Genomic DNA, 19,098 nt, shown 5'->3' with positions numbered 1-19,098 from the left:
ATTTAATTAACACACATTCCTCAAAAGCGTAATTAATAATGCATAGCACAGTAATAGGCAGGTTTAGGCATACCCTAAATATGCGTTGTAAATAGTTAGATGATCCGAATTAAACAGTGCCATGGCTGCCTTTGCAAAGTCTGCTTCATCTTTTCCATTCACTGGAGTAACAAAGGGAGATTTCTCTGTCATGGCAGCAGCAATGGTTGCCTGCAAACAAATCATATGTTTATCTCAGTATCTGACATACATTGTAAATGTTTTCAGTGAACTATGATTATATAGAGAAGACCTTTCTAAGAGGCAGGAAATCTTAAATATTTCTTGTACCCGTGCGCAGGGCATACAATCACAATTTCCTTTTTATGCATTGTTGCCACATTAACCTGCACCTACATAACACAGCACTGTAAAAAATAAGTGTCCCAAACTCTTTTAGAGAAGCCCAAAGAGAAATATACAAGCTGAAGAATTCTGGAAGAGTTGACCATATAAGAACATTTTAACATCATTTAGTGGTTACTACTTTTGCAGGTATAAATTGCAAGAGCATAAATAACAGCTTGAATAATGGTGTGCCTCTGTCTGTTCTTTTATTGCAGCTGGGTTGTTAAGACTCCTTGGCCTTTCTTGCATTCAGTGTCTTCAGTTGATTATTGTTGTCACATAAAACCAATCAAAATTGGTTTAAGAGTACCTTTTGTGATAGCAGATATTCTGGGTTATTGATAGATCAATCACTTCCATCTTTGGCTTAAGATGACTGTAATAAACATCGTTTGTATGTAGTTTTTTTATTTATTTTTAAACTGGGTATGTGTGTGGGGGGCGGGGGTGGGGGTGTGGGGAAACTTTTAAAAATCTTTCCCCTGCACGGAGAACCCGACCTTTTCTCTGTTCGGTCACCGTTGTCGTTGGGGCCGAGCACCGTGGAGCGGACTCCAACCGGAACGACCTGGGGCTCCAGTCGCGGAGCTGCGGACTTATCCACCATCGTGGAGCTGGCCGAGTTCGGAGCAGGAGGAGAGGTGGTGGCGCGCTGCTACGGCCCAACCCAGGAGATTCGGAGGCTCCAGCCGCCGGCCCGGTGGACGGTGACACCAGGAGTCCGCGGGTCCCTGCTGGGAGACCGCTTTTCGGGGCTTCCGCAACGGCGACTTCTCCCGCCCGAGTTGCGGGGTTGAGGATGACCTGGAGCGGGGCCTTACATCGCCCGGCGCGGCTTTAAATGGCCGCGGGGCTTGTTAGCGCACGCCGGGGGCTTCAACACCAAGACCTGGAGCGCGGCCTTGCATCACCCGGCGCGGCTTTATAATTGCCGCGGGACTTATTTACCATCGCCCGCCAGGGGCTTTGACTCTGACATCGGGAGGAGAACGAGGAGTGCAGGGGAGAGATAAGACTTTGCCTTCCATCACAGTGAGGAGGAGATTCACTGTGATGGATGTTCGTGTAAATTGTGTTGTGTCTTGGTTCTTCTTCTTGTTTGTATGACTGCAGAAACCTAATTTCGTTTGAACCTCTGGGTTCAAATGACAACAAATAAATTGTATTGTATTGTATTGTATAAACACTGCAACCTGCACTCAGATCTGCTATCACTGAGGGCTATTGCTCATGAAACATTCTCTATGAACATCTTTGTTAACCTGTATTATAGCTTCTCAAGGTTTACACACTTTCTTAGGTACACAAGGAACTTTTCCCGCCATGCCTTTTCTGCACTCCTCATCAAACCAAGATTCAAATAGACCAACATAGCAGGGGTTAAAATGTGAGGTTCAGCATATAAAATTAAATAAATCTAGGCTGACCCTAGGTTGCACTACAAAAAAATCAGCCTGACTGTTCAGACATCATACCAAGGAGGGATCGCAAAAACTAAATGACAAAATTAACCAAGTTGATGATTCCAGCTTTGAAAAATTCAATAAATTACTTGAAATTGCACTAAGACTAAAATCTTAATATGTGTCCAATTTACTTACCACAGGTTCTAAACAACCAAAAATAGCTCCAAAAATCAACATTTTCCCAATTTTCACATTTACTGGAAGGGCAGCGAGATGTTGCCCTAATGGAGTCAATATAGGTTTGTTGATATCACAGGCTCCGATTTTCCTCAGCAGGTTCATAGCATTATTAATAACTTGGATTTGTGGTGGATCTAAAGCCCTGGCAAGAAAATCTTCTGGAGACCCATGATCGCATTTCTAAAAAAGAAAAACAAATGAGAAAATAAGATCAATGACGTGTAGGAAAATTATGGATGGAATTCAAACAGACCACAAAAAAGTGTACATTTTTGATTTACTTTCATGGAAATATACACAGCTAGCTGACAACATTAACATTATTGACAGAGCTGATGGAGCATTGGATGATTCCATAAGGAGACTGAAATCTAAACAAGAAAGAGCTGGCAGGGGAACAGACTGGAGGAAGTCACAGCAATGTTACAAGACAGTTTAGTTTATTTTCAATTTAAATAAACTTTTATATTTTCCGTTCTTTGAGACTGGGAGCCAAAATATGTGCAGGATAGTTTTTTGCAGCAATACATAGAGGTACCTACTAGAGGAGGGGCAGTGTTGGACCTCCTGTTAGGAAATGAGACGGGACAGGTGGCGGAGGTATGCGTTGGGGAGCACTTCGGGTCCAGTGATCACAATACCATTAGTTTCAATATAATTATGGAGAGGGTCAGAACTGGACCTAGGGTTGAGATTTTTGATTGGAGAAAGGCTAACTTTGATGAGATGCGAAATGACTTAAAAGGAGTGAACTGGGACATTTTGTTTTATGGGAAGGATGTAGAAGAGAAATGGAGGACATTTAAAGGGGAAATTTTAAGAGTACAGAATCTTTATGTTCCTGTTCGGTTGAAAGAAAACAGTAAAAATTGGAAAGAGCCCTGGTTTTCAAGGGAAATTGGACATCTTGTTCGGAAAAAGAGGGAGATCTACAATAATTATAGGCAGCATGGAGTAAATGAGGTGCTTGAGGAGTATAAGGAATGTAAAAAGAATCTTAAGAAATAAACTAGAAAAGCTAAAAGAAGATATGAGGTTGCTTTTACAAGTAAGGTGAAAGTAAATCCAAAGGGTTTCTACAGCTATATTAATAGCAAAAGGATAACGAGGGATAAAATTGGTCCATTGGAGAGACAGAGTGGACAGCTATCTGCAGAGCCAAAAGAGATGGGGGAGATATTGAGCAATTTATTTTCTTCGGTATTCACCAAGGAGAAGGATATTGAATTATGTGAGGTAAGGGAAACTAGTAGAGTAGCTATGGATACTATGAGTTTCAAAGTAAAAGAAGTACTGACACTTTTGAAAAATATAAAAGTGGATAAGTCTCCAGGTCCTGACAGGATATTCCCTAGGACATTGAGGGAAGTTAGTGTAGAAATAGCCGGGGCTATGACAGAAATATTTCAAATGTCATTAGAAACGGGAATAGTCCCCGAGGATTGGCGTACTGCGCATGTTGTTCCATTGTTTAAAAAGGGTTCTAAGAGTAAACCTAGCAATTATAGGCCTGTTAGTTTGACTTCAGTGGTGGGCAAATTAATGGAAAAGATACTTAGAGATAATATATATAAGCATCTGGATAAACAGGGTCTGATTAGGAACAGTCAGCATGGATTTGTGCCTGGAAGGTCATGTTTGACTAATCTTCTTGAATTTTTTGAAGAGGTTACTAGGGAAATTGACGAGGGTAAAGCAGTGGATATTGTCTATATGGACTTTAGTAAGGCCTTTGACAAGGTTCCTCATGGGAGGTTGGTTAAGAAGGTTCAACTGTTGGGTATAAATGCAGGAGTAGCAAGATGGATTCAACAGTGGCTGAATGGGAGAAGCCAGAGGGTAATGGTGGATGGTTGTTTGTCGGGTTGGAGGCAGGTGACTAGTGGGGTGCCTCAGGGATCGGTGTTGGGTCCTTTGTTGTTTGTCATGTACATCAATGATCTGGATGAAGGTGTGGTAAATTGGATTAGTAAGTATGCAGATGATACCAAGATAGGGGGTGTTGTGGATAATGAAGAGGATTTCCAAAGTCTACAGAGTGATTTAGGCCATTTGGAAGAATAGGCTGAAAGATGGCAGATGGAGTTTAATGCTGATAAATGTGAGGTGCTACACCTTGGCAGGACAAATCAAAATAGGACGTACATGGTAAATGGTAGGGAATTGAAGAATACAGTTGAACAGAGGGATCTGGGAATAACCGTGCATAGTTCCTTGAAGGTGGAATCTCATATAGATAGGGTGGTAAAGAAAGCTTTTGGTATGCTAGCCTTTATAAATCAGAGCATTGAGTATAGAAGCTGGGATGTAATGTTAAAATTGTACAAGGCATTGGTGAGACCAAATCTGGAGTATGGTGTACAATTTTGGTCGCCCAATTATAGGAAGGATGTCAACAAAATAGAGAGAGTACAGAGGAGATTTACTAGAATGTTGCCTGGGTTTCAACAACTAAGTTACAGAGAAAGGTTGAATAAGTTAGGTCTTTATTCTCTGGAGCGCAGAAGGTTAAGGGGGGACTTGATAGAGGTCTTTAAAATGATGAGAGGGATAGACAGAGTTGATGTGGACCAACTTTTCCCTTTGAGAATAGGGAAGATTCAAACAAGAGGACATGACTTCAGAATTAAGGGACAGAAGTTTAGGGGTAACATGAGGGGGAACTTCTTTACTCAGAGAGTGGTAGCGGTGTGGAATGAGCTTCCAGTGGAAGTGGTGGAGGCAGGTTCGTTGGTATCATTTAAAAATAAATTGGATAGGCATATGGATGAGAAGTGAATGGAGGGTTATGGTATGAGTGCAGGCAGGTGGGACTAAGGGTAAAAAGTTGTTCGGCACGGACTTGTAGGGCCGAGATGGCCTGTTTCCGTGCTGTAATTGTTATATGGTTAAAAATAGGTTAACAAGAACTAGTGCTGAAGGCAGTGCTTCCACACCTCAACCAAACATTTCCTGAAATAGAATTCCAAATGACCTGGAATTTGATGGTACTTCCCAGCCCGATAAGCCTTCCCCATCTGCGCTGTGCGACTGCCGCCCAAACTGCGCACACGCAGATACCGGACCTAATGCGCATGCGCGGGGAGACGGCGTCCCTACCGCATCACCGGCGCCATTTTCAATTGTGATGCGGCTGGCGGGCCTCCCCCAACTGCGCAGGTCGTAAATATACAGGTACGTACTTTTTCCCACAAATCATCTTGTGGGCCTGATAGGACCCGTTCGCGTCTCACCGCGCGTGCAGTGGGCTCGGTAACCGTGCGTGAGCAGTTCGGGTGGCAGTCGCAAATGCGCAGTTGCGGAAGGCTTACCAAGCCGGGAAATGTCCCGAAATTATTTCATTTCCCTAAAATTACTCGAAGACAACCAGAACGACTGCACCTGCACAGACCTCTGTTAAGCTTCTCAAGTTTGCGGATGACACAACCCTGATTGGACTGATCCAGGATGAGGAGGAATCTGTCTACAGACAGGAAGTGTCACAGCTGGCGTCCTGGTGCCATCGCAACAACCTAGAGCTCAATGCTCTTAAGACAGTGGAATTGATTGTAGACTTTAGGAGAGCTCCCCCTCCCCTCACCCCACTCACCATCAACAACACCACAGTCACATCTGTGGAGTCTTTTAAGTTCCCGGGAACCATCATCTCCAAGGACTAGTTAAAAAGGCACAACACAGGATGTACTTCCTACGGCAGCTGAGGAAGCACAATCTGCCAAAGGCAATGATGGTCCAATTCTATACGGCCATCGTAGAGTCTGTTCTCACCTTCTCCATCATGGTCTGGTTTGGCTCAGCCACCAAGCATGACACCTGGAGGCTGCAGCGAATCGTCCAATTAGCAGAGAAGGTTATTGGCTGCAACCTTCCCTCCATTGATGAACTGTACACTGCAAGGGCCAGGAAGCGAGCGGGCAAGATCATCTCTGACCCCTCTCACCCTGGCCACAATCTCTTTGAATCACTTCCCTCTGGAAGGAGACTCCGGATTGTCAAAGCTGCCACAGCCAGATATAAAAACAGTTTTTATCCACGAGAAGTTGCTCTACTCAACAGCCAAAAATCTGTAGCCTCCCTTTGATCTGGTATTTTGTTGGTTCACATGCTTGATCAATGGTGTTTTATCATTAATGTTTTATTATTATTAATGTTTAGTGTTTTCTGAGATTCGCAACTGTCACTGTATGTCATGTTGTTACTTGTGGGCGGAGCACCAAGGCAAATTCCTTGTATGTGAATACTTGGCCAATAAACTTACTTACTTACTTAATTTCCCGAATTTCGGGTAATTTCCTTCAAAGTGGAAACACTGGCTGAAGGTTACAGAGAGAACAGCGAAGATCATGGAAAATAACCACACTATGACACATTTCAGCTCAACATGTACCCTGGCTGAACATGGACAAATATATTAAAATATTCACGAAAAAATATTTAAACGTATTGCACACATTGATGCCTTAACTACCCACAGTAAAGGGCTCTCCCAGCATCATTAAAAGTCTGAAATTCGTTCAAGTAAATAATTACCATGATGTGAAGGCAAAGCTCTTCCAAGGGTACTCGTAAGATTTCCGGGACAGAGTAATCTATGAAACTTTCATATCTAGAGAAAGAAAGCATAGTGCATTTTTTAAATAAATGCATCCCAATCTTAAAATAATCATTAGTGATAGAATTACAAAGTTTTAAAGCAAATAGGTTGGGGCATGGAATATAAGAGTCAGTAAGACATGTTTGAAAACTTTACACATGTTCGTCTTTACAAAACTTTGTTTAGGCTGCAATTGGAGAACTGTGTCCAGTTCTGGTCACCCGATTACAGGAGGAACGTGCAGGCTTTGGAGAGCTTTACCAGAATGCTGCCTGGATTAGAAGGTATTAGCTAGACACAGAGGTTGGACAAATTTAGATTATTTTCTCTGGGGGTTGAGGGAAGACCTGATAGAACTTTATAAAATTGACGCATAACTTTAAAGTGAGAGGGGCAAAGTTTAAAGGGGATGTGTGGGGCAAGTTTTTATACACAGAGTGGAGTCCTTGTAATGCGCCGCCAGGGATAGTGGTTGAGACAGATACAATAATGATATTGAAGAGGTTTTTAAGTAGGCACATTAGGGAATGGGGGGATATGAATCACGTTCCATAGAAACAAAGACAAATAGGTGCAGGAATGTGCCATTCGGCCCTTCGAGCTAGCACCAGCATTCAATGTGATCATGGTGATCATCATCCATAATCAGTACCCCGTTCCTGGTTTTTCCCCATATCCCTTGATTCCGTTAGCCCTAAGAGCTAAATCTAAATCTCTCTTGAAAATATCCAGTGAATTGGCCTCCACTGCCTTCCGTGGCAGAGAATTCCACATATTCACAACTCTCTGGGTGATGACGTTTTTCCTCATCTCAGTCTTGGCATGGACAAGTTGGGCCAAAAGGCCTGTTCCTGTGCTGTAATACTCTATGAGTAAATTCCTCTTGTTGCAAAACATACTTGGCTAATAAAGTATTATTGTGATTGTGATTGATTGATTGTGATGACTATTTAATTTAGGCTTCATGTCCTCCTCTGGCTCCCACTTTCTAGTCTTGGTTCTGTAATGTTTCCTCCCCCCCCTTTCCCCAATGAATGCTCTCCTCAAGCACTCCCTTCGTTTGCCGAGCTGCTTCTTTTGCCCTGCAGCAATCTGCTAAAAAGTCGTATTTAAAAAAGTACAGTTAAAAAACTCCAATGAAAACAACTGCAGACAATAAAATATAGGCAAGATCAATATTATAGAGTTTTCAAGTATTCACCTGGCTTTTGTGAACAAACGAAAACAGAATCCCTCTCGGACACGACCTGCTCGACCCTGCCTCTGAAGCGCATTGGCTTTGCTTATAAAGGTTTCCACCAATGAGCTCATTTGACTACTTTCACGATACCTACAAAATTTAATATATAGCGTTAAAACAGGTATTCTATAATTTTATAAGATACTGAACAAAATCTGTATTTGCTAGTTTAATATTTCAGATGAACATTACAGAACAGATTATCATAGAAATATAGAAAATAGGTGCAGGAGAAGGCCATTCGGCCTTTCGAGCCAGCACCGCCATTCAATATGATCATGGCTGATCATCCCCAATCAGTGCCCCGTTCCTGCTTTCTCCCCATATCCCTTGATTCCGTTAGCCCCAAGAGCTATATCTAACAACAGATTATCAACAGATTTAGTGACAAAATTGTGAATGACATGCTGTAATGTTAATGTATAAGTTTAAAAAATGTATAACTACTATTCAACTATAAAATCTGTAAAGCAGCTACATCGTAGTTAGTAATTAAAATAATGCTGACTAAATAAAACATTCTAAACAAACCTATTTTCTTTAGTCTTTCCAGCATCAATGACAAAGACGACATCAGGTATTGTGATTCCAGTTTCTGCAATATTTGTTGCCAACACAATCTGAATGTGAAAGATTAGACAATTAAATAATCGTACAAAGACTTTCTTAGAAACATAGAAAATAGGTGTAGGAGGAGGCCATTTGGCCCTTCGAGCCAGCACCGCCATTCATTGTGAGCATGGCTGATCATCCACAATCAGTGCATGCCTGCCTTCTCCCCATATCCCTTGATTCCGCTAGCCCCTAGAGCTCTATCTAGCTCTCTTTCAAATTCATCCAGTGAATTGGCCTCTACTGCCTTCTGTGGCAGAGAATTCCACAAATTCACAACTCTCTGGGTGAATTCACAACTCTCTGGGTGTGAATATTTTTCTGCTTTAGAGTTTAATTACCACCATACCGCTGCCATCAGATGTGATGAGGAAACATTATTTGGTCACAACAGCATATGACTGGATATATTTTTCAAAACCTAAACTAATAAATGACCTGCAACTCCAATTCTATGTAAAATTCAATGACCATTCCGACCCACTTGATATCATGTTCAGTCCATTCTTTCAGTAAATAGGCTATCATATTAAATTATAAACTAATATTTAATAGTGATTTATTACAATGTATTCCAAAGCATTAGATGAACAGAAGTAAAAACAAATAATTATATCTTGTACTCAAAGATGTAAGCATCATGAATAACAGAAGAAGACGTTTTGCTATTTATCCTTCTGGGTTCCATAGCAAACAAGACCTTTAGTTATTGGATAGCGATTGTGATCAATTGGTTCTATTCCTTGAGATTATAATTGGGACATGCAAGACCGAGTCATCTCCCCATATGAAAATGCATTAATAACTGAAATTATTTTAGGAGAACATCCATAACACATATGTTCTTAACCTATATATTCTTCCCTACAAGAAGAGGCATTGCTGAAATTGGTACGAGGGAATTTTGGGAACTGGTGGATAAAATATCAATGCAAATTAAAAACTTGGTAGGACTAATCATCATACTGTAACATTCATATTAAAAATGGAGGAAAGCAAGAAAAAGTCAAAGGTAGAAATTCTAAACTGGAAGAAAGACACTCCTAGGGAGCACAGTGAATCTAGTTGAGGTGGAAGGGAACCAAAGATTGATAGAAATAAAATAATGGAACAATTGATAATCTTTAAGGAGGTACTTCAGTAACAGGCTCCTTGGATATTGTGGGAGACACAGAATACAAAGAAACAAAAGAACAGAATGTATGATGTATGCCAAATGAGTTCTTCATTTGAACTAGATTAATTACAATAAATTGAGAGAGGATGCAAAGAGTAAAATAACAGAGAATATGAGTATAAATTGAAAATGAACAAAATGTACACTCTACCAACATGTATTGGGATGTATTACAATTTAAAAGGGTGATACGTGCTTAAAGACACGGTAAGAAAATGGAAGTAAAAAGGTCAATGTCAGCATGGTAATATAAAATTTCTCAAAATAGTGAGTCATGGTCAAAACTCTTTTAGGATGTTACACGATAACATTTCCCAGGATTAATGCTCAGATCACGATCATGACATTTTTTTTTACAGAGAAAATGAATATGGACAAGGGCATCAGTTTAGAGGAATATGGGCCAAACACGGGCAGATGAGACTAGTACAGATGGGGCATCTTGGTCGGCATGGGCAATGGGACGAAGGGCCTCTTTCTGTACTGTATCACTACAGCATACGGTATAGGACTACATTTTAAGAATCTGTGCAAGAGATGTGGAGGAGAATAACAGGAAGACTTATTTATGCTATGAATGATTATGAGCTCAAATTTACTACCTACAAGTGGTGAAAGCAGACAATCGTTTACAATCATCTAAATATCCAGATGTCGTTACAACTGCTATTTCTACACATCATTTACAAAATGCGGAGAAACCAGGTTTTGATAATAACGACGATTCCTCTTACCTTTCTAACACCTGGTGGTGGGACTATGAAGGCTGAAGCCTGATCTTGTGATGAAAGGATAGAGTGCAAAGCAATCACTTTGTACCTACAAATTTAGCAACATAAAAATATAAGTACATGCATGTGCAGGTAGGAACTTCAGATGCTGGTTTACACTCAAGATAAACACAAAATGCTGGAGTAACTCAGTGGGACAAGCAGTATCCTAGCTTATGGAAGGACCGTTCAGAAACCTGTTAACAGAAGGGAAGAACTATTCCTGTCTGGTGGTGCATGCTTTCAAGCTTCTGTGCCATCTGCCAGATGGGAGCATTAAGAAGGAATCATTGGGGTGGGAGAATTCCTTAATTATGTTGGCTGCTTTTCCAACCAGTGTGAAGTGTAGATGGAGTCAATGGTGGGAAGTCTGCTCTGTGTGATAGTGTGGTCTACATCTACAACTCTACAATTTTTTTGCGGTCTTGGGCAAAGCTGTTCCCAAAACAAGTTGTGATACAATACAACAGTATGCTTTCTATGGTGCATCTGTAAGTTTGTAAGATAAAGTTTTTTAAAAAAAGGATAAATATAGGATGAATCTAAATAGGCAGTTGACAGTTGGTGTGGACTGTGTGATCCGTGCTGTATCTCTGACTTTGCTAGTTTACTCGTGCAATTATTCTCCACATAAATATTTGTGACTGGAAATGTCTTAGACACTTTCCTAGGTATTCAACGCAGACAAATAACAGGGGGAAATAAAAATACTGTACCTTTTCCTATCTTGAAACATTTTGTCTGATGTTAAAAGATCATGCAAATGTTGAATATGAGCCAGACCTGGTAAGAATACTAACACCGCACCATCAATTGCTCTGAACTGGCTACTTCTTTCTGAAAGATAATATAATGTGTCATCTCAAATTATTCCATTACAATAAAAAATTCTGGTCAATGTCAGACTTGCATAGCAGTTTTCTTTCCTGCTGTCATCTCCAAGATCCCTGGAAGCTCAAATGTTTGTCTCCTTTTTTACATGGACAACCATGACATCTACTGCACAAAAGCAGACAGCTTCTAGCTATGTCTCTTTCAACCCATCTCCATTGTGTGACGATTACAAGCCCAAAATGCTATCTTTGATAAGTGGCAACTTCTTCCAAGTCGATGTACATAACACCACAAACACCGTCTTTACCCCCATAACAGCCCTACTAATCTGTCATGGATTTCTTCCCCTTATTCATTTGAGTGAGACATCACACAACCTTAATCTTCTTTCCGAATAAAACTCTGGTTATGGCGCCTTCTCATTAAAGTACTCAAAGCTTTCCTTCCTAGATTCCAATGATTTTTGAAAAATTATGCACGGTATTCCAGAAAAGTCAAATGGACATCTTGGTATTTTTCTGCCCTTTTCCATATATTTATTTATTGCTATAACCAAACAATTTATTAAGACACTTGAAACAAGTTAAGATTTGTCATATGAAACTGTGCTAATAATTTACACCTACAGCTTGTTGTCTATAAACTAAAGCTAGAATAATGATCAGATTTATGTTGTTACTCAAGCCCACACAAGTATACATTTTTTTTCCCCAACAAAAGAATCATGAAACATCTTTAATTACACTTAATGGTAAATTTAAAATCAGATTCTTGCAAGTTTGAGATTTTTATTGGTGTAACAAAATATTAAAATAAATTGGAATTTTTCAGATGTAATTAAAATCTAAAATGGCAACTTAAACCTGCACTTACTTTTTAAACAAAACCAACAATGCTTCGCTTTCAGTAAGCTCAATATTTTTAGAAATATTAAATGCTTTGATTGTTCAAGACAAATAACAAAATAATGTTGGCCAGTAGCATATACAACAGACACCACCCATGTTCAAAAGCAGAAGTAGGTGTTACAGCAGTCTACAGAAAATATTTTTTCACCTACCCAGATAGGTAATCAGATCCAGAATGAGGTCCATATTTATTTTAGTTGGATTCATGCACTGAACAGCATGACGTGTGGGACCACTATACTGTTCAAGGTCATATGCCATATCTTGTCTGGGTACAAGGCCTTTAACAAAATATTCCTGAAATGGATATTAAAATTGACCAATTAAAAAGGTACTGGTGTTTTAAGGGAAAAGAGATAACAGATGTCAGTACCCACAAGTTCTTGTGATTTTACATTATGAATGAATGAATGTGTTTATTGGACAAGTATGTACACATACAAGGAATTTACCTTGGTGCTCCGCTCGCAGTAACAACACAACATACAGTAAACAATTAAGAATAAAACATAAAACATTAAGAATGTTTTCAGTTACTTTCAGTTATAGTTTCATTCTTGTATCAAAACCACATACAGTCATCTTAAACTAGTCCAGTTGACTTCCAGATGTTATTTCCACTTGATGCTTTATAGTGGTTGAATCATACTTAATTTTGCAGGCTGGTTTGCGTAATACCAATCAAATTCCCTGCCACAGAGGGCAGTGGAGGCCAAATCACTGGATGGATTTAAGAGAGTTAGATACAGCTCTAGGGGCTAGTGGTATCAAGGGATATGGGGAGAAGGCAGGCACGGGTTATTGATTGGGGATGATCAGCCATGATCACAGTGAATGGCGGTGCTGGCTCGAAGGGCCGAATGGCCTCCTCCTGCACCTATTTTCTATGTTTCTATTTCATCTTTCCTTACTATTCAGTTTCAGAAGCACTGCCCAAGTGAATAGCATAGCCAAATGAAATGTTGAAACTTACCACTAATAAGACAAGCTGGCAGTTTAGTAATGCCCTGTATACTGAGCATCATCATTACAAATATATTTAACTTGCCCATACTTCCTATTTATCTTCTACTACAACATATTTAATAGATGTTAAATGATTCCTAAATGTGACCTGCTTAAATTTCCCAAAAAGCAGGAAAATCAGAGCTGATTATTTACCTACAATTAAACTGATTTACCCACAGAATAATTGGGGGGAGGGGAAAGAAAGGAAGAGGTGGAGACAGTAGGCTTTGTGGGAGAGCTGGGGAGAGGGAGGGGAAGGAGGGAGAAAGCAAGGGCTAACTAAAATTAGAGAAGTCAATGTTCATACCTCTGGGGTGTAAACTACCAAGCGAAATATGAGGTGCTGTTCCTCCAATTTGCGCTGGGCCTCACTCTGGCAATGGAAGAGACCCAGGACAGAGAGGTGGAGTTGAAGTGCTGAGCAACCAGAAGATCACGTTGCTTAGTACAAACTGAGCAGAGGTGTTGGGCGAAGCAATCGCCGAGCCTGCGCTTGGTCTCGCCGATGTAGAGAAGATGACACCTGGAACAACGGATGCAGATGAGGTTGGAGGTGGTGCATGTGAAAGACTACTTGGGTCCTTGGATGGAGTCGAGGGGTGAGATAAAGCGATTGCAAGGGAAAGTACCCGGGGAGGGGGTGGTTTGGGTAGGAAGGTACAAATTGACCAGGGAGTTACAGAGGGAGCGGCCTCTGCGGAAAGCAGAAAGGGGAGGAGTTGGGAAGATGTGGCCAGTGGTAGGATCCCGTAGGAGGTGGCTAAAATGTCAGAGGATTATATGTTGTATGCGATGGTTGATGGGATGGAAGGCGAGGACAAGGGGGACTCTGTCCTTGTTACGAGTGAGGGGATGGTGAGCAAGAGCGGCGCTGCGGGATATAGAGGAGACCCTGGTGAGAGCCTCATCTATAATAGAAGAGGGGAATCCCCATTCCCTAGAGAAGGAGGACATCTCCAAAGCCCCAGTATGGAACATCTCATCCTGGGTGCAGATGCGGCATAGACGGAGGAATTGGAAGTAGGGGATAGAGTCCTTATAAGAAGCAGGGTGGGAAGAAGTGTAGTCAAGATAGCAATGGGGGTCAGTGGGTTTGTTAAGATAGCTGCCCACAGAATAATGTCCTCTTTCTAAATTAATTCTGTTTGAAAAGTAATTGTTAACAAGAACAAGAAACCTTATTGATAATTTTTGGAGATCCTGAGGAGGTTTGACAGGATAGCTGCAAGAAGCTATTTCCTCCAAGTCAAGAATTTAGAAATACAAGATGGCAGCATTTAAATAGCAATTAATGCTAATGGCTGAACTAAATTACGTGGAATACTCCTGTTATCAACTTTCTATCCGTCATTAGCAAGGCCCAGCAAAATACATGATTGATATGAAAACAATTCTCTGTGTGAGGCTACCTTAAAGATAAAATGTTAAGTCTAACTGTGGTAACTTCAGTGCCATCTGCCACTGTAAATGTCATTGCCAGGATTCTCCTCAACCATCTCTGCCCAGTACTGAAGAACTGTCCCAAATCACAGACTGGGTTCCACCCAGACAGGATGCATGGAGCAGCACCAGCCATTTTTCTGGGGTTTTTTCCCCAATTTTATTCAAATCTTTTAATCAAACAAACAGGAGGGACTGTGGACCATTTTTTTTCTTAAATTTGGCTGTCAACTGAATTTGGCTGTCAATTTGGCTCTCCACCTTAGATTTAGTCATACAGCATGGAAACAGGTCCTTTGGCCTAACTTACCCACACTGACCAACAGGTCCTATCTACACTAGTTCCATCTGCCTACATTTGACCCTCCAAACCTATCCTATCCATGCACCTGTCTAAATGTTTCTTAAACATTGTGATCGTACCTGCCTCAACTACCTCCTTCAGCAGCATGTTCAATACACCCATCATGCTGTGGGTAAAAAAAGTTACTCCTCAGGTTCCTATAAATCTTTCCCCTCTCACCTTAAATTTATGTCCTCTGGCTCTCGATGCCCCTACTCTGGGAAAGAGACTGTGCGTTTATCCTGTCTATTCCTCTCATGATTTTGTATACCTCTATAAGGTTACACTCATCATACTTTCCAAGGAATAGTCCTAGCCTGCTCAATCTTTCCCTATAACTCAGGCCCTCGAGTCGTGGCAATGTGGTCAGAAATCTTCTCTGCATCCGTTCCAGCTTAACCACATCTTTCCTATAACATGGTGCCCAAAACTGAACAAAATACCCCAAATGTGGCCTCACCAACATCTTATATAACTGCAACACGACCTCCTAACTTCTATACTCAATACTCTGATTGATGAAGGCCAATTTGCTCTATAACACCATGTATACCATGATACTAATGGGTATATAACAGAATAAATCTCAGTGAGGACCGATATCAAACAACGTCGCGTCACTGCGCCCAAACCTTTCTCAATGCAATGTTGCATCCCACTTCCAACAGACCTCCTGTGGCAGTCATCTACTCTCTAGAACTAATGGAAACTATTTATCCTGCTGTGATTATAATCTAGAACCAAGGTCCACAGACCCTTAGTAATTGAGCTGTAGTATACAAACAATGTTTGTGTTCCACACGCATGGAGACAGAATTCTAATACATCATCAACTTACTCACTAAAACATACAAGAAAGATGATTCTTTCAACATCTGAAAGACCAAGGTCCTCTACAAGCTTAGCCTTTGCAGTTTACTATAATCTGACAATAAAGCCCAACATTGATGATAGAATTCAAATCTCTTCAATGTCAGCACTGTCTCTGGTCACTTCAGGAAGACTATTTGAAGACCTGCCCTCCTATATGCTTCTTTGACCTTGACAACTGACAGTAGGCATCACACAACACTGGAAAAATACCTCACAAAATTGTCTAATTTCAGTAGAAGGAAATGCAAACCAACGTCAGCCTCCTCTCCCACTAAAGAATTCCCTGCATTGAGCCACAGTTAATCTCATCACCTACAATGGCTATTGATAGTGGAAATAGATGGTCAGGAGGACAGAGAAGATGATTCAAAGCTTCCATGAAGTGTAACATTCCCACTGATACCTGGGAACCTCAATGTGGAGAAGGAGCATTCTGGATTGTAGTCACACAGCAGCTCTGCACAAATGTCAAAATAAATCCACCACCTCAAAACTACCCAAGCTTCCACCTGCGTCTTCATCGGAAGAAGCAGCAAGGGTTGCCCACATGGACTTCATTGTCCAGCTCCGAACCCACAAAATTAAAGCGTGAGCAAGGTACTGCCTGAGAAGAAGATGAATCATCTACTATTTCAAGTTATAGAATACAGCACCAGTTGATAATGAACACCATACATTCAGACAATAGTCACAACTTGTGAACAACCTGGTGCTGATATGTTCTTCCTCCTTTGTCAGTAACAGTCAAATTAATTTCTTCCTCCTCCACAGAAAATGGCTGATAGTATTCAGAATCCTTTTCCAAAACATAGCCCGTCTCTTCTATCACATCTTCCAAATGAAAAACCTGCGTATAATTGTGGGAGAGATATTTATAAGTTGGTCTGAATTTAAAGAGTGCCAGTGTCAAAGTAGCAAATATTTCAAAACAATCAAAGCAAATAAAACATAATAAAAAATATTATATACAAATACAGTCGGTTAACAAATAGCAATCCACAAGATTAAAAAAAACTACAAAACATTCTTCAACCATACCTGCACTGGATAAATCCTTCCAGGTATATTGATAACAGGACAATATCCAAAGTACTTAGCAAATTTATCACTGTCGACAGTTGCACTCATCAAAACCAGGTTCAGATTTGAGCGTTTTTGCATTATCTCCTTCAAGATGATCAACAGAAAATCAGATTGAACACTTCTCTCATGAACCTACAACATAATCGAATCAAAGAATTCTGTTATGACCACAGCTGCTTTTCACCAACTGCGAATTGTAAAAAATATACATGACAATGTTTTGCAGCAAAGCATCAACAAAAAGATTAACGAGTGAACAAAATATATGTGGGAGTACAGTACGCATACTACTGCTTCTTTCAACATTTGCTTCTTCTAAATTGTTAAATATCTCTTCTATCTCTGTCATCAAAGTGTCAAGTGTATTAAATGTTAATCCCAATGGAAGAGTCCAGGTCAATTGTCCAAGAATCTGTAGTATTCAGATGACAGAAACATTTGGAGTTTGTTGACAATGATGATGCTCATACACATCCAAAATATTATCGTGCTTTGTAAATAAAAATCCTGTGGTTGCCTTTAATGAAATTCATATGAATAGAAACCACCTCTTCATCCATCATCTGACAGGTTTATAGATGCTTCTTATTTGCAATTCAATAACTTCAAATGTCATTTTCTCATTGGTCTTTCATCACCTCGATGTGCAAACTCTAGGGGAATTAATAAATCTGCTTCCCACTTTCTTTCTGAAATTTAGTCTTAATTTACAGTGCCAGCGAAGAATAAAAAATGACCTCATTAAAATGTACACAATTCTTATTGTGCCTGAATGGGTAAATGCGGAAGGGATATTTTCCTTGGCTGCGGAACATAAAACCAAGTTGCAGATAAGGTGTAGACCATTGAGGACTGAAATGAGAGGGTTTAAAAAAAATAGAGGAATTGGTGAAAAGTTGGAAGTCTCTACCTCTGAAGGATGTGCAGATTTAATCATTGATTGTATAATGTGTAATGTGGTATAATGTGGATAAATATGAGGTTATCCACTTTGGTGGAAAGAACAGGAAGGTAGATTATTATTTGAATGGTGTCAGATTAGGAAAAGGGGAGGTGCAACAAGACCTGGGTGTCCTTGTACATCAGTCACTGAAAGTAAGTGTGCAGGTACAGCAGGCAATGAAGAAAGCTAATGGCATGTTGGCCTTCATTGTGAGAGGATTTAAATTTAGGAGCAAGGAGGTCCTACTGCAGCTGTACAGGGCCCTGGTGAGACCACACCTGGTGTATTGTGTGCAGTTTTGGTCTCCAAATTTGTGGAAGAACATTCTTGCTATTGAGGGAGTGCAGCGTAGGTTCACCAGTTTATTTCCCGGGATGGCGGGACTGACATATGACGAAAGAATGGGTCGACTGGGCTTGTATTCACTGGAATTTAGAAAGATGAGAGGGGATCTTATAGAAACATATACAATTCTAAAGGGATTGGACAGGCTAGATGCAGGAAAAATGTTCCCCATGTTGGGGAAGTTCAGAACCAGGGGTCACAGTTTAAGAATAAGGGGTAGGCCATTTAGGACTAAGATGAGGAAAAACTTTTTCACCCCGAGAGTTGTGAATCTGTGGAATTCTCTGCCACATAAGGCAGTGGGGGCCAATTCATTGGATGTTTTCAAGAGAGAGTTAGATTTAGCTCTTAGGGCTAAAGGAATCAAGGGATATGGGGGGGAAAGCAGGATTGGGGTACTGATTATGGATGATCAGCCTTGATCATATTGAATGGTGGCGCTGGCTCCAATGACTGAATGGCCTATTCCTGCACCTATTTTAATTGTTTCTATTTCAATTAAAACAGATCATCAGTAAATTGTAAGAATCACAGAACAGGAACTTGATGTGGATGAAGAAGATTAGTCCAGATTTTGTTGAGTGGTTGATCATGCATGAGGGGGCCAATCAGTCTGCTCTTGCTATATTTTCAAATATTCTGGACAAAGAATTTTGCAGAATACACTTTTATGAATCAGGATCAAAGCAAAAAAAACAATTTGACTTTCTAACCTCATCCACAATTACATGAGACACACTGGTAAGAAATCCATCTTGTTGTAGTTTCCGCAGCAGAACACCTGTGGTGCAGTATAAAAGTCTGGACGATTCACCAACTTTTGTTTCCAGTCTGATTTGATAACCACAAAGAGAATTCTGCAAATGGAGATAAAAAGCATGTTTTTAAATGTTGG

At 40.4% G+C, this 19,098-nt stretch overlaps 1 protein-coding gene across 2 annotated transcripts in view; it reads right to left on the bottom strand.

The window, feature by feature from the left end:
- dhx29 (DExH-box helicase 29) overlaps positions 1-19,098 on the bottom strand; it is a 71,524-nt gene that overhangs the window by 9,264 nt on the left and 43,162 nt on the right. For both annotated transcript variants that reach the window (XM_033030613.1, XM_033030623.1), the window contains 11 exons: positions 18,917-19,060; positions 16,871-17,047; positions 16,539-16,679; positions 12,321-12,465; positions 11,143-11,263; positions 10,391-10,475; positions 8,399-8,487; positions 7,829-7,957; positions 6,564-6,639; positions 1,989-2,213; positions 74-210 (listed from right to left, as the gene is read on the bottom strand). In XM_033030613.1, coding sequence (XP_032886504.1) covers positions 74-210; positions 1,989-2,213; positions 6,564-6,639; positions 7,829-7,957; positions 8,399-8,487; positions 10,391-10,475; positions 11,143-11,263; positions 12,321-12,465; positions 16,539-16,679; positions 16,871-17,047; positions 18,917-19,060 — 1,469 coding nt within the window. The remainder of the gene's footprint in view (positions 1-73; positions 211-1,988; positions 2,214-6,563; positions 6,640-7,828; positions 7,958-8,398; positions 8,488-10,390; positions 10,476-11,142; positions 11,264-12,320; positions 12,466-16,538; positions 16,680-16,870; positions 17,048-18,916; positions 19,061-19,098) is intronic.

The sequence above is a fragment of the Amblyraja radiata genome, chromosome 1 (genome assembly GCF_010909765.2).
Source record: "Amblyraja radiata isolate CabotCenter1 chromosome 1, sAmbRad1.1.pri, whole genome shotgun sequence".
NCBI classification, from domain to species: domain Eukaryota; kingdom Metazoa; phylum Chordata; class Chondrichthyes; order Rajiformes; family Rajidae; genus Amblyraja; species Amblyraja radiata.
Note: the sequence above shows the minus strand (reverse complement) of the source record. Positions and strands in the feature narration are given on the sequence as shown.